The 16,273-nt window shown below is 47.1% G+C and overlaps 2 protein-coding genes across 2 annotated transcripts; one reads left to right on the top strand and one right to left on the bottom strand.

The window, feature by feature from the left end:
• Nucleotides 1-435: 435 nt before the first annotated feature.
• LOC119175806 (glutathione S-transferase C-terminal domain-containing protein homolog) lies at nt 436-2,339 on the bottom strand. Its single transcript, XM_075877794.1, has one exon. It carries the CDS (start codon nt 1,930-1,932, stop codon nt 691-693), a length of 1,242 nt encoding a protein of 413 aa, XP_075733909.1. The 5' UTR covers nt 1,933-2,339; the 3' UTR covers nt 436-690.
• A 7,167-nt stretch (nt 2,340-9,506) lies between these two features.
• LOC119176492 (tubulin alpha-1C chain) lies at nt 9,507-15,072 on the top strand. Its single transcript, XM_075877800.1, has 5 exons — nt 9,507-9,610; nt 10,879-11,142; nt 11,732-12,008; nt 12,580-13,107; nt 14,710-15,072. Exons 2-5 carry the CDS (start codon nt 10,892-10,894, stop codon nt 15,007-15,009), a joined length of 1,356 nt encoding a protein of 451 aa, XP_075733915.1. The 5' UTR covers nt 9,507-9,610; nt 10,879-10,891; the 3' UTR covers nt 15,010-15,072.
• The last annotated feature ends 1,201 nt before the right edge of the window (nt 15,073-16,273 follow it).

Genomic DNA, 16,273 nt, shown 5'->3' on the forward strand with positions numbered 1-16,273 from the left:
ATATGATTATTTTTATACTATCAATATTCAACAATCAAACTATCAATAGCTCTATCGATAATGCTATTGATAGTTCTGCATTGCTCTCACCCACACATAAATATATTAAGAGACAGAAGCAAACCATATAAAATCACTGCCATGTGTTACTAGCAAATGAGCATGAATCTTGACTATGGTCACACTTGAGCAAGACATGGCCAGAAACGTTAAATATTGACTTCGTCTTAAAAATATTATTTGCTTTCAACATGTAGTAACAGAAGTGGTGTTTATCAAACTCTCTTTAATTCATCTGACTTTTCTTCACTGGATGGCTTTTTCTCGAGACAGTAGCAGCTGCAGTTGCAGTATTGTGAATTGGCAGGCAAATGCAAATTACCAAAATAGACTTACTTCATGCAATCCGTCTATACTTACTAAGCCCATTCACACTAAGAGGATGCAATGACAGCTTTATAACTGAAAATTGGAAGTATGTAAGAAGGAGCTCATTGGTGGTTGGCAAAACTTGCAGCTCACCAAGAAGGACATAGACAGAAAAAGTAAAGATGGGACGATGTGCTTCGAAGAAAGTGAAGGGAAAATTAAGCGCATCGTCCTGTCTTTACTATCTTCATGCCTGTCTGTTTTAGTGCACTGAAAGTTTTGCCATGTGCGCCTGACAACAGTTAATAAGCATCTCCAACTTCAGCGCATTTTAGATGTCCGTTTGCCAACTAAAACGAGTCCCTTGGGCGAGCAATCATGCGGTACCATCTGTGTCACAATTACTTCGTAGCCACTCTCGGCCGCACACATAGCCCGGTCTCTGTCTACCAGAGCCATGCAATAATGGCCCTGCTGGCATGTAGGCGTGTCACGCTCAGTTCGGTCAGCGTAGTGGCACAGCAACGTGTAGTCCTCCTTCGAGATGCCCGTATCCCTAAAAGCACGACTGAGGGTATAGCTGATTCGATCTGTCACTTTCATGGCACCGTAGCAACAGGGACACGACACGAACGCCGCATTGCGTTCGATGCACTTCTGCAAGACCAAGTCCGTGGCAACGCCGCAAGCATGCAGAGAGACTCCCAAGTCAAAATTACCCACGTAGTAGTTTATATTGCTTTGATAAAAGACAACATTTCGCAAGCCCAGAGACTTCACCCTTTCCCGAGCACGATGCATCGACTCTTCCTTGTTTTCAATCATTACGATCCGGCATTCCGGTAGCAGGTAAGCCAGGACAATGCCCACGTGGCCTCCTCCTGAACAGAAGTCTACAATCGTGCAGCCATCAAAGGCATTTTGAAGAGCCAACACTACGAGGTTCTCAATCTGCTGACACTTGCGCAGGACCCTGTTTTTTGGAAGACCTCCACCAAGGGGGTGCACTTTTTCTGGAAACTCCTCCCAGGGAAGGGGAAGGGAGTCTTTGCCGTGGTTCGGCTTCAAGTCTGGCGATATGTGGGCCTCCCTGAGGGAGTTAATGATGGACTCTGGGTTCTTGTGCCGAATACGAGGCTTTGTGCGTTCTGGATGAGACGAGTAGAGGCTGTCCTTCGGGAGCTCGAACTCTTCTATGAACCTGCTGCACTCTTCTCGCTCGACCTGCTCGATGTGCTTCAGTTCCAAAGATTCCAAGGCACGGTGAGTCTGTATCTGTGCAGACATCGTTTCGTACCACTTGAAAGTGAGAGGTAGCCTTACGGATATTGCCTTCTTACTCGTAACAGCTGCCAACTCGGTGAATATGAGGTGAAGGACGGGAAAAAGCACTACGTCGGCCAGTGTCTGGTCGAAACCCTCGACGAATCTGTGTTCCAGTAGAGGCAGTTTTCCATCAACCGGCTTATGCTCCACGGGCGAGCCGCCTCCTTCACGACGTGACGCCCGAAACACTTGCTGCTGTTTCCTCCGGACATTGTGCGTCTTCACAGGCTGTCGCATGTGGGCCTCGAGAAGGTGAAGTTCTTCGGGAAGCTTCAGCGGCGGAGATTCGAACCCGCTACCAGCAGAGACGCGCTTCCGAAGCTTCGGAAGGGCTCTCTGTATGTCCAGTTCGCAGAAGCGAGTCCAGAGAGAAGACTCGGAGCAGGCTGCGAGGCAACCGCCGCGGAAACCCAGCAGTGCATTGCACTCGCGGTCCCGGGTTCTACTCCCCAACTGACCCAGCGCCCATCGGAGGACACCCGTGAGCCCGCCGATGCAAGTCGCGGTAGTATTGTCGGGTAGATAGACAGCCGGAGGTTCGCAGTCGAGTAGTTCTTGCGGCGTAAGTAAGCCGTCGCTAGTCTCGAAGCACTTGAGTTTCGAAAGAACGCTGCGAGGCAAATCGAAGAGTGGATTGTCGTTACAGTCACTACCGCCATCGCTGGCTGGCTCGCGTGGCACTAAGACGATACGCAGGTCTTCTATCTCACAGTAGGCGAACGTGAACAAAGCGACGAGTGTGTTTTGCGGTACACGCAGAAGCGATGTCGTTGTCTTTCCTGCCGCTGAGCATTACGAGGGGCTCGATTGCCATGATTGTTGGCTCTCCACGAAGCTCTGTCAACTTTGTTGTGGAAGAAAATGAAGCACGAAAATGAAGCACCGCGTACTTGCCCGTCGCCGTGATAATGGATGGATGAATGCTTATGGCTGTACCCTTTAAATCGAGCAGTGGCTAGCGCCACCAAGCCGTAATACTTAATGAACCAAAAACTAGGTTTATTTTTTTTTTCTTTAAAAAGTGAGTTTGAGGATTCGTACTTTGCAGTGAAGGGTTTAATTTTCACTCGTGCCTTGACTTTAACCACCAATCAGATAACCTCATTCTAGTTAAGTCTACCCGCTTAAAGTCTATTTTGCCCTCCCGGTCCCTAAACCCCAGTGCTTTGAAAAACTCTGCGCCATCATCCTGAACTATAGGGTGAAGCCCTTTACAGAACATTATCAAGTGTTCGGCAGTTTCTTCTTCCTCTCCACACGCACTGCATACCGTGTCTACCCTTCGTATTTGGCCCGATATGTCTTGGTTCGCAGTACTCCCGTCCAGGCCTCAAACAATAGGGAACTACCCCGAGTATTATCATAGATCCTTTCCTTGGTAATTTCCTACTTAAAAGTTCGATAGATCTCTAGTGTGGACTTCTTAATCATGCACATTCTCCACATGTCAGTCTCCATTTCCTTCACTTTCTTCTTAACCGATAGTTCTTTTTGGTTTGGCCACCTGCTGTTTTCCAAGTATTTACCAGTCAATTTCCTGGTTCGCTTCCTCCATTTTGTATCGCTATTCATTCTTCATGTACAAGTAGCTGAAAACCTTCCTAGGCCAACGCTCCTCCCCCATTTCTCTCAATCGCTTCTCAAATTTTATCTTGCTGCTAGCTTCCCTGCCCTCAAATGATGTCCACACCATATCACCTTGTACTCCCCGATTTGGTGTATTCCCGTGAGCTCCTAAAGCAAGCCTACCTATTCCACGTTGCTTAATTTCTAATCTTGCTTGAACTTCTGATCTCATGCACAAGACCGCATTGCCGAACGTCAGCCCAGGAACCATGACCCCTTTCCATATTCCTCTCACAACATCATACCTATTGTAATTGCACAGTGCCCTGTTTTTCATCACTGCTGCATTCCTGTTACCTTTAGTCGTCACGTATATTTCGTGTTCCCTCAGGTACTCGGTCCCATTGCTTATCCATACGCCCAGATATTTGTATTTATCTGTTATCTCTAGCGTGACCTCCTGTATTCTAAGCTCACTACCTTCGTTGTCTTTGAAAATCATGACTGCTGATTTTTCCTTACTGAATCTAAAATCTAACCTCATCTGCCTGTGTCTGTGTTCCCTAAAATCATGTCTGTGTTCCCTAAAGGCTTCCTGACGTTTTGCTATGGCTCTCTTAACTTCCTCATCCCACCAACTTTTGGGTTTGTGTCTTCTTTTCCGGGGTGACTTGTCACGCGTCTTAGCAAGCTCTAGCTCAGAGTCTAATTAGATTCGTGTATGTCCACACTGTCTTATTATCCTCCGTGATTACTTGCTCAATTTGTTTAGTGGCTATTTCAATTTGCCTTTCTGGATAAAAGTTTTCCTGTAGTTGCTCATCTTGTCTCCTTCCCACTTTCACTGCTCTTCCAAAACTTAGCGTGATACGTTTGCGATCACTACCCAGACTTCTGGAGCCACCTTCATCTATGTGCATTCCCCTGAGCTTATCATACATCCTTTGTGACATCAGTGCATAATCTATCGTCGACTGCAGCCTTCCTACCTCCCATGTTATTTGCCCTTCACACTTCTCGGTACTTTTGCAAATGATCAAATCAAGCCTTTCACACATATCCATGATCATTTTGCCTGTCGGGCCGGTATACCCATCTATATCTTCTATGTGCGCATTCATGTCTCCTAGTATAATTATCTCGCCCCGCCGCGGTGGTCTAGTGGCTAAGGTACTCGGCTGCTGACCCGCAGGTCGCGGGTTCGAATCCCGGCTGCGGCGGCTGCTTTTCCGATGGAGGCGGAAATGTTGTAGGCCTGTGTGCTCAGATTTGGGTGCACGTTAAAGAACCCCAGGTGGTCGAAATTTCCGGAGCCCTCCACTACGGCGTCTCTCATAATCATATGGTGGTTTTGGGACGTTAAACCCCACAAATCAATCAATCAATTAGTATAATTATCTCGCACTCTGTTCCTAGCTCCTGAATGTCCTTTGATGTACACTCTACCATTGCCTGGTTTTCCTCTCTGGCTTTTGCTCCTGTCCACAAGTACACGAAACCAAGGGGTGTCATTTGACCTGCCACTTTCCCTTTTAGCCATAAATGTTCCTTGCACTCCTGCTTGACCTTTGCCAGTCTGTACTTTTATGAATGAATGCCCCAATACCACCCCCCTTTCTGCTGCCTTCTGTTCTATTACAATATTCCCACGCGTAGTCCGGATTGTTCGGAGGTTGTTCCATGTCCCTGAGATGCGTTTCTACAAAACCGTATACCATCGGCCTCTCTTCCCTTAGCTGTTCTATCTCTTCCCACTTCAGCCTGTTCCTACCACCCTGCATGTTAATATACCCTATGTCTGAATTGGCTCGGCGCTCGGGGCTACGTCTATTTATGCCCCGGACTCTACATATCTTAGATATTGGTGCCACTTTGGAATCGTATCTGTCCATACCACCTGTCGAAGAATCTCCCTGGTTGTTTTCCTCGTGTCGGTCGTGAGCGCCACCGCGCGGAGCTTCTTTAAAACTGAAGGCAGGCCAACTCCGCCATTCCTCAGGCATCTTTCTAGATGAGGCGTTGGCTGAGTGTACGACAGTATGGTACTAAGGTTCTTTATTCTATGGTACTGCCGTACCACGTCTACCGTACTACAGGTGTTTTATGACACTTCCTTGGAACTATGGAGGGCGAGATGGACTGGGACTCACTGAGGCAGCGTTCAATATTGTGTGCGAACAAACGATACGTGCTTGTCCAAATTTGAGCGGCCTTGTCTGACCTCTATGAATGCACAAAGCCTGGACATGTATACCTGGCCCTTTTACATCATTGGCGTAGCCGGGGAGGAGGGTTCAGCCCCACTCACCCAATTTTCAAAATTTGTTTGCGCACATTAGAACACACAAATAGCATATATGGTTGAATGACCTCCCCCCTCTCAAACTAGCTATGCCCCTTCTATGCATGTCCCTTTTATAAAAATCCAGTAGAACCGTTCTTCAAGCATAGCCTAGCTATAGTCATAGGTGTTTTCAGGCTTAGCCGGTGTTTGATCTAAGTGCAATCTAAAAAAGCAAGTTATGGCGACTGAGAGAGGTAAAAGACCGGGGGAGGGTGCGTCGGCGGGACGTCGGAGTGACGCAAACCAGCGCGGCAAGCTTGACTGTTGCCAGGGAAACGCAAACAGCAACAAAATATTCCGTCGCCGGCGGTGTTTTCGGCAACCGTGGCCGCTTTGGCCCAAGGCATTCGTCCGGTTTCTACGGAGCATCCCGCCTGCTTTTCCGGCAGCCGGCCCTTTATTCTTTCTTACAGCTCTCGTCTCATAAACCTAAAAATAGAATAAAGCGATGATGTAGTGACTGCTTATTGATTGATATGTGGGGTTTAACGTCCCAAAACCACCATATGATTATGAGAGACGCCGTTGTGGAGGGCTCCAGAAATTTTGACCACCTGGGGTTCTTTAACGTGCACCCAAATCTGAGCACACGGGCCTACAACATTTCCGCCTCCATCGGAAATGCAGCCGCCGCAGCCGGGATTCGAACCCGCGACCTGCGGGTCAACAGACGAGTACCTTAGCCACTAGACCACCGCGGCGGGGCGACTGCTTATCCATTATGCAACGTATCGAAATGATATACGAAATAGTGCAATATCGTCCGTACGAATAAACTTTTAGCGTAGAAACATTTTAACCAGTTGCATCTCTGTACAGAATAATTTTAGAATCATGATCGGCGATGCGATCTCTGCGATGTGCACTAAACCCGCCTCGTGCTTAATTTTTGTACCTAGTAGGTTTGTACCTAGTACGTGAAGGTAGGTTTAACACGATAAAATCGATAAAACTTGGTGTGCTTGCTATGTGAGAGATAAATAAAAGGAAGGGACAGGAACCTAAAGAAAACTGGTTTGCTACCCTGTAAAGGGGTGTGGAAATAAGAGTTTTCAGGTTTGCTAAATAACAGTTTAGGTTTGTTTTCCCATACAAATCTGAAACCTGCGACCCTGGAGGAGCGGCTGGACTCCCCCCCCCCCTCCCCCGATCATCATGCTTGTTTTTGTTGTTGTTTTTTTGTTAGGGGCGAACCTGTACTGTGGTTCGTTTATATTTAATAAGGTTGTTCTCTCTCTCATACTTAAACCTAACCTTAACAGAGATACGTTACGTTATCTTTATCGATAAACTGGGGTGTAACTACTGGGTTACCAATTAGCATTGTTTGTTTGTTTGGAGATAGGACGGACCCTCGGGGAGCACCACGTTTATGTTTTAATTTGCGAACAACATCCATCCTTCACGTAATAAAATTGTCTTGGTTTTAATAATTCTGGTATCCACTCAATAATATAATGAGAAAAATTTAGGCTCTGTAGGTTGTTCAGTATAATGGAGTGCTCGACACTGTCATATGCTTTAGCTATCTCCAGAGTTACTAAAGCGGCGTATTGTTTTCTTTTGCGAGCAAGCTGTATTCGACTCTCTAAATCGGCATGGGCACACCAAATTGAACATTCACTGCGAAAACCAATTTGGTTTGGCTTTAATATTAACTTATTTGTCATCCAGGCGTTTATTCGGCCATTTAGGACCCTTTCTATGAGTTTCACCATGTTAAACGTTAGCGAAATGGGTCTGATATTTTCTATGCGAAAACCTAATCTTTCCTTTTTTTTATTAATGGAATTACCTTAGCCATTTTCAAGTCATACGGTATCAAGGCGTTCCTTAAAGAATAGTTTACAAGATTGAGGACTTCGCCGGGTGATAGCTTGAATAAAATTTTAATCATAGGAACTGTGACTCCATCAGGACCAGTAGCTGACGAGGGTAAATCTCGAATCACTTTTGATGCTTCAGATAGCGTTACGTTTTGATTGATTGATATGTGGGGTTTAACGTCCCAAAACCACTATATGATTATGAGAGACGCCGTAGTGGAGGGCTCCGGAAATTTAGACCACCTGGGGTTCTTTAACGTGCACCCAAATCTGAGCACACGCGTTACGTTTTCGAAGTCAGCGCGTATGTTACACTTTTGCTAGTTGAAAGTCATAGTCGAAGAAAACTTAATTTCTAGACCTCTGCCAATTGACACTAAAGAGTTCGTCGTTTCTTCTGGTGATAGCTTTTCATAATCAGTATTTACTGTAGACGGCAGGATTTTGCGAGATCGCATATATCGAAATAAAGCTTTATTGTTAGGTTTCGAGATCAAATCGAAATGTCTTTTATCATATTATTCTTTAGCTTGGGCCACCGTGCGATCGGCAAGAAATTTATAATTGGACCAGTTCTTAGGAAACTCATCATGTATTATCTTCTCCCAAGCTGCCTGCCATCGTACTCTTTTCGCCGATTGAACAGCAAATTCAGCTTTTTTGTATGCTCTCTTAATTACTGCGCTTAATCTCATAGCTTTAGTGTCATCACCATCTTGAGGAGAGTCTAAAGAAGCTCGCCTTTAGGTCGTGTTTAAATTTTGGATAATTTATAAAGATCCGGGTACAAGAATTGAACATGATGGTTTAACGGGGCAAGTGATCTTGAACATGATAGGAAAGTGGTCACTGTTGGAGGCGCAATCAAGGGCTGTCCATGATGTACTAGCAATAGCCGAGCTTACAAAGCTTAAATCTAAGTCGCAGCGTGAACGACCTCGAATAAATGTGGGAGTTCTAGCGTTGAGGCACAATAAATTGTTGTCTAACGAACAACCGTTGGCCACATTGATCTGTTCTAAAACCCCAGCATGTATGGTGAGAATTGAAGTCGCCAACTAGAATTTTTTCTTTACAGCCTTCTCGCTGGCAGAGAACCAGTTCTTTTTCTTCATATTTTCAAGCTCAACACTTCAAAAGTTGAATTACCTCATGAATGGCGAGTATAAGACCACACGTGTTGCGTTGAATTACCTCATGAATGGCGAGTATAAGACCACACGTATTGCGCTTGCCGGCATGTCTTCAGAAGTGTAAAGTATTTCATCGTGTGCGTACAATAAATGATTAGAAACACCGACTTTTCCTCCGAAGTATAGAACATATATCAAGCATCTGTAAATAAGCGCATTTAACTGCATCCGTTGATTCGTACGCCAATCGCAGATGTCTATTATTAAGGACCTGCGACGGTGGTCTAGTGGCTAAGGTACTCGGCTGCTGACCCGTAGGTCGCGGGATCAAATCCCGGCTGTGGCGGCTGCATTTCCGATGGAGGCGGAAATGCCGTAGGCCCGTGTACTCAGATTTGGGTGCACGTTAAAGAACCCCAGGTCGTCAAAATTTCCGGAGCCCTCCACTACAGCGTCTCTCGTAATCAAATAGTGGTTTTGGGACGTTAAACCCCACAAATCAATCAGTCTATTATTAGACGCGCACAATTGTATGATAATAGCGGAATTAACGTTTTTGAATGAAAGCACTACTGAGAGGCGTTCAAGACAGCGAAGGGCGAGCCCGCAGTTTCGTGACACACGAAGTTTGGGCGTTGCCGCTTTGGCCTATGCGCCCGCACCACCCCACAGGTTTTTGTACTTTTTTTCTCCTTTCTCATTCATCGTCACGCCAATTTGCCGCGGAAGAATGTGACGAGCGCTGCACAACTACCGAGTGCGCTAAAAGAAAGAGTGCGCAGTTTATTAAAGTAAAAAAAAAGCACATCCTGCTATAAACAAACGCATTTTTGCTTGCAAAATTTTTTATTACCATTGTTTGGAATAAAATTAACTTAACTTAATGGTACTGTGAGTTGTAATTACTAAAAAAATACCGCGCTTGCGCGGCAGAATGGGATGCCTATATAAGACGTTTTGCCGGACTATTTTCTCAGACCCATCAGTTTACGGGCGTACCTTGTCCACGTCAAAGTAAACGTTGCTTTGGGCCGTAAACCGATCAAGTATGTATTCATTCAGCTATAAGTTAGTTTTAGAGGCGCTGTTATGTGCGATGACTTTGTTGAAAGTTTCTATTCTTGCGCGTAATCCAGGAAATGTCGCCGTGTCGCGATAGCTTGAATTGCTCTGTCGGCTCTCGGAATGTATACGAAGTCCTGTCGTAGCCGGCAAATGTCTCTTCATTCATAGGCTGTCTCTTCATAGGCGATTGGTTGCTGAGTGGGCGTGGGTAATTAATCTAGTCCGGAAGTTAAGCCAATGGTTAAACTGACTGCGTTACTGAACTGAACAGTTTGCTTGCGGAAGTAGTCCGCCTGTGGGATTAACATTCCCCCCCCCCCCCCCTCCCCGCCCGGCTAGATTAACATCTTCAAAATTCATCATGGCGTCGTCTCGCTGCGGCTGTGTATTGTGAGGGGTGTTGGGCGGCGCGTCTTCCGAAACCGGCTTTGAGGAGTGAGGGTGCCTGGTGCGGAACCGTTTCCAGGCCGAGGCCTTGTTAGGATCCTTTTGGTAAACCGGTGTGCATCCACGTCAGCGGTTTTTACGCGCACGATCGCGCTCGCTCGCATGTGAAAGGCGTCTCGTCTTGTTAGTCGGAGACAGTCACTTACACTGCGGTTAGGTAGTCATGATAGTGGTGGCGAGTTGTGATAACCGACATATTGAGGCGCGGTTGAGAGGAGTTGCTGCTTCGCTCCCGCTCTCGGGCGTGGCCCCCGGAGCTGCCCTCCGCTGGCAGTCGGTCCACCGCCACGGTGTCGAACATAAACTGCCGTCCCCTGGCGCTTGCGTCGGGCGTGGGCGGTGGTCCCGCATATTCCTGATCTTCGTGCCCGTCCTTCTGGACAATGGCACTGGGGAAAGACCATGCGGTGTACAAGTGTCGTTCATTCATTAGCATGGCAGAGAGCCAAACATTTCCTGTGAGCGTGGTTACAGCTTAGTCAATCATATGCTCTGCTAAATGAGCGATGTGATGTAAGTTCGAGTGGGTTGTTTCTGCAAGTCGTAAATATGCTTAGCTCCGGTGAACTTGACGCGGGATTTCCACTTGCAATTTCCTGTAGTGATGTGGTTCATTGCCCAGTGTGCATGTCAGTATGATGGCGTAGGTGCACGGCGAAAATATAATTTTGGAGTTAGCAGGGTGTTAAGACAGTCTCCCAGTTGTCTGGATCAGTGCTGACCCGTCAATATATGTGCACAACTTTCTGCCTCGAAGCTTGTTGTCAGTGCCTGCTCACGTGCCTGTTTCTTTGTCTCTCAGCTAACCGGTGAAAATGCGTGAGTGCATATCTGTTCACGTTGGACAAGCGGGCGTCCAGATCGGCAATGCCTGCTGGGAGCTCTACTGCCTGGAGCATGGCATTCAGCCCGACGGCCAGATGCCCAGTGACAAGACGATCGGTGGAGGCGACGACTCCTTTAACACTTTCTTTAGCGAGACCGGAGCCGGCAAGCACGTGCCCCGCGCTGTATACGTCGACCTCGAACCCACGGTTGTTGACGAAGTCCGTACTGGCACCTACAGGTGTGCAGCGATTTTTCTCAATCGCACAGCTTCTGTAGGTCTATCGCTAACGGTAGCAGCTTTGCAGGATTTGAATGTTGGTCAACAAACTTCAAACCATTTTTGTACATTGACACATTCGAATCTCTTGTGTAGAGTGGTAGAGCATTTGGATATGAACACTGGCACAGCCCACAGCTACTACAAGCTTCATTTTGTTTGAGCGATAGTGCACAGTTTGGTGTCATTATAGAGCCTATCTGCATATTATCGGAACGGCAACAAACTGGCCACTCTAGACCGCTCAGAATACAACTGTGTACTTATCAAAATGCATGCCAATTACAAATGTCACTTGAAATATACACTACGCATAGTGCGGGTTGTGCTTCAGCATAAAGGTCGGGTCAGTTTACGGTGAACTGTAATTCCAGAATTTAATGTGGCTTGAGACAAGGCAAGTTTAATATGCTATTGGGTATAGAGCATGCCTGTGTGGCTGTTCACTGCAGTTGCCAAAGTACCAGCCCTAGTTTGTGCAGTTGATGTGGCTAATAACTCTTGGCACGGCACTCACAGCTTGTAATAATTGTCTTGTTGACTGCTTCAGGCAGCTGTTCCACCCCGAGCAGCTGATCACTGGCAAGGAGGATGCAGCAAACAACTATGCTCGCGGCCACTACACGATCGGCAAGGAGATTGTGGATCTGGTGCTGGATCGGATCAGGAAGCTGGCAGACCAGTGCACGGGGCTGCAGGGTTTCCTCATCTTTCACAGCTTTGGAGGTGGCACCGGCTCGGGCTTCACCTCGCTTCTCATGGAGCGCCTCTCGGTGGACTACGGCAAGAAGTCCAAGCTCGAGTTTGCCATCTACCCAGCCCCACAGGTACTTGCTTTCTATAGCTTCCCATTCTGTGCTGTAGTTTGTGCGTAGAGTACCCAGACACTATGGAGGTGTCGGCGGCCTGGCTTTCTGGCTCGGTTGCTGGCTAATCCTGTTGGCCCAGGAGCTGCTTCATGTCAGTTGTCCGCGCCACTGTGTCTGACAGCATACCTGTCCCCAGCCATGTGCGGCTGGTGTGGGCTGTACTCCTGCATATTCCTGTTCTTCGTGTAGTCCCATTGGATGAGTACACAGAGGAGAGACCATGCAGGAGACAACACCTTCTCGCACCGCTTTGTAAATGATCTATTGCATGCTGTGCCAATTGGCAGTTGTTAAATTCACGTCTGCTGCCATCTGTTGCCTCTGTTATTATTAGTTCACGCAAGGCGTAGCTGTTCTACTGCTACTTTGTCCTGATCCTGCTAATACTTCAGTAGAGCACTGGTCTAGTCAAGGAGTGCCCTTTACAATGGCAGCTATTGGCTCAATGTATTTGCCATGATCAGTAGGGTTTGAAGCGAAGTGTCTGGCAGTGGTGTGTGCTCGTCCTCACTCAACCTCTTCTTCGAAGGTATCTACGGCAGTCGTGGAACCCTACAACTCCATTCTCACCACTCACACCACTCTCGAGCATTCAGACTGTGCTTTCATGGTCGACAACGAGGCAATCTATGACATATGCCGGCGAAACCTCGACATTGAGAGGCCCACCTACACGAATCTCAACAGGCTCATCGGCCAGATCGTTTCCTCTATCACCGCCTCTCTGCGGTTCGATGGTGCCCTGAACGTTGACCTGACGGAGTTCCAGACCAACTTGGTGCCCTACCCTCGCATCCACTTCCCCCTCGTCACCTATGCTCCTGTCATCTCTGCCGAGAAGGCCTACCATGAGCAGCTCACTGTCGCTGAAATCACAAACGCCTGCTTTGAGCCTGCCAACCAGATGGTCAAGTGTGACCCCCGTCACGGAAAGTACATGGCCTGCTGTCTCCTGTACCGAGGGGATGTTGTGCCTAAGGATGTAAATGCAGCCATTGCGGCCATCAAGACCAAGCGCACGATCCAGTTTGTGGACTGGTGCCCCACTGGATTTAAGGTAAGTTTGCTGCTACCTTGTGCGTCGTGCCTAGCGTAATTGAGAGGACCAGGAAGTTCTAAAGGGACTACCGTATTTACTCGCGTAATCCTCGCAGCCCCCCACATCGCCCAAGAAAAAATACTATTTTTTTTTTTCTAGTATTTATCGCACCCCCGAAAACTGCCGCAATAATGTGGTCTGTTCGTTCCAGCCATTAATGATGATAGTGCACACCATCTGGCGCCATCTCTTAGGCAATAAGCGTACTATTGCATGGAGATTCAATCCAAGCCAAGCCGAATTGGCGAGTGCACGTTGCGGCGTGTTTTGTATGTTTTGTCGGTAATCTTGGCACGTTATGGGGCGATACTGAAGCCACAGGGCTGCTTCAAGTTTCAAGTGATAGATCATGCGCTAAACAACTGCAACAAGGCCACCGGTAGGCCCTTCGGAGCCTACGAGTTTTGTATTCGCTACTGGTGACGGCAGCCGAAATCTACTAAGGTGCATTGGGCCTGCCGTGTGCCTAAAACTGGGATTGATGGTAAACTTCATTTCATCAGAAGGAAACGGACGATTCTGCTAAATAGGCATCAGCCCAATGCTGGCGTCCTAGGCTTACGTTTTGAGGGCTCCTGTTGAGCGCTGACCGCGACCGCTAGGCCCCCAGCGCCCACAAGCTTCGCGTATGGTATTCTAATTATCGACTATTTCCTTCCACGTTTTGTGTCTCAAATAAATCTTGCCTTGTGTTGAACTTCTGCTTTTATTGTTGAGGTAAGTTCTAATTAGTACTTCTTAAAGCTTGCTGTGAGTTGCTGGTGTGAGAATCCCGATTTGCGGCCACTTCGTTTGCTTTTTCGCTCTCAGAGGTTTCGTGGAAAGTTTTCTCCGCGCAATTCTCGCATCCCCCCAACTTTGCATCGATATTCTGGCAAAAAAAGTGCGAGGATTATGCGAGTACAGTATATATTAATGAGAACCAACAATAATGCCACGTTACGTAGTTGTTATTTGTGTATTTCGGAGTAGGACTTCACATAACAAATTGCAGTGCAAACTGAAAATGAAGAACAAGAAAGCCCCCCTTCATTTTTTTTTTCGCTGGCTTAGAATTTGTTGTAAAGATGCGAATCTCTTCATGGAGCTCGGTATCAAACTTCAGTTTTTTGGTCTTTCGTTGCTGCACAACTTCATTTTGATCCCTTTCTCAACTGCTAGTGAGTTGCCCCGCCGCGGTGGTCTAGTGGCTAAGGTACTCGGCTGCTGACCCGCAGGTCGCGGGTTCGATTCCCGGCTGCGGCGGCTGCATTTCCGATGGAGGCGGAAATGTTGTAGGCCCGTGTACTCAGATTTGGGTGCACGTTAAAGAACCCCAGGTGGTCAAAATTTCCGGAGCCCTCCACTACGGCGTCTCTCATAATCAAATGGTGGTTTTGGGACGTTAAACCCCACATATCAATCAATCAACTGCTAGTGAGTTCATAAGACTTGTACATATCCTAGTGGCTTTGTGTGTGAGCGGTGGCTTTTGTTCAGACATAGCTTGTGTTTACAATGTGCTATTGTGGCTTTGTGCATTCTTGGGTGTTCAATCACTACACCCGATTCGTATTGCAGGTTGGCATCAACTACCAGCCCCCGACTGTTGTGCCCGGTGGCGACCTCGCCAAGGTTCAGCGTGCTGTGTGCATGCTGTCAAACACAACAGCCATAGCAGAGGCCTGGGCACGGCTCGACCACAAGTTTGACCTCATGTATGCCAAGCGGGCGTTTGTACACTGGTATGTCGGTGAAGGCATGGAAGAAGGCGAGTTTTCCGAAGCCAGGGAGGACTTGGCTGCCCTCGAGAAGGACTACGAGGAGGTTGGCATAGACTCTGCAGAGGGTGCTGAAGATGATGGTGGGGAGGAGTTTTGAGGAAAAGCGTTGGTGCCCTCCTGCTCGGGGCCATGCAATAAAAGAGCAGTTGTCCATGCCCGAGATTTGTTGATTCTTCATATTAAAGGACTTGGTCTGTCCACGCCATTTAGTGGCTCCTGCCATGTCTAACGCAAGTTATCAGTGGTCTTAACAATGAAAAAAATGTATGTGGTGGGGGTCTTGCTCCATGCTCTCGGTTTTTTGCAGCCATAGAATGGCCAAGTGAACTTGTGGGGCTGCTTGTTTGTGACAGCGAACTTTTTTTTTTTTTGTTGCTGTTAGCTTCAAGACTTGAAATGCCACTAAATCTTCGAAAAAAAGGAAACATATGTAGAGTGATCATTGAGGTGGCTACTAACAGGTGGTGAATCTGATGAAATACCACCTACCAAGTCTGTACAGAGCATGTGATAAAGGGACCCTGCAGTATCCCTGTGCCTGTCTTGTAGACCCTTCCACTGGCGACACAGCCCTTTGATGAGATCCGGTTTCGTTCAACGATTTGCTTTATTAGCAATGGTGGACCACAAGGGCTTCAGAAAATAGCCCGCCGATTTTCCAGTTTCCTTCTGAAATTTGGCTAAATAAATTCAAATATTATAGCTATGTGAAAGTTCTGAAACATTCCCTTGTACTTTACGCACGTTTATTTTATGTGACAGACTGTGAAAGGGATTTTCCGTACGCTTGAAAACGTGCTTTTAGTTTCGACGTCAGGAGCTGGTATATGAGGTGACCGGAAGTTATTTTGGCTACAACGCTTGTTCAAGGAAGTCTCGCTGTTGCGTATCAAAACCTCTGAATCAGCGCTTGCACATTTTTACGGAGTAAGTTTGCAAATATGGTACGCACGAAGCAGTTCCCTTTGCTTTATCTACAATAGGTACATTTCCAAACATGATGTACACGGGCACTTGTGTACATGTCGCAACTAGGCGTATGTATTTTGTACATGTCGCAACTAGGCGTGATTTGTAAAAGAACCCTTCAGCCTCGAGTACGTGAGCAAGAAGAAAAAGTTAACCTAGTATGCAACGCGGTAAATTGAGATAAAGAATGGGATATTGATCCATTTGAACGAACTTAAAGCACGGAAACATTTTGACGAGCCAAGTTGCAGCTGGTGGTGCAGGTGATTTTCAAACTTTAAAATATGAACTTCGTAAACCAGCGATGCCATTTCTGGCATATTTACTGTACCCGCCACGTGCTTAATTTATGTACCTTATAGACGCGAAGAATTGAAAAGGTGTAACACGAT

Source organism: Rhipicephalus microplus, chromosome X, assembly GCF_043290135.1.
Source record: "Rhipicephalus microplus isolate Deutch F79 chromosome X, USDA_Rmic, whole genome shotgun sequence".
NCBI classification, from domain to species: Eukaryota; Metazoa; Arthropoda; class Arachnida; order Ixodida; family Ixodidae; genus Rhipicephalus; species Rhipicephalus microplus.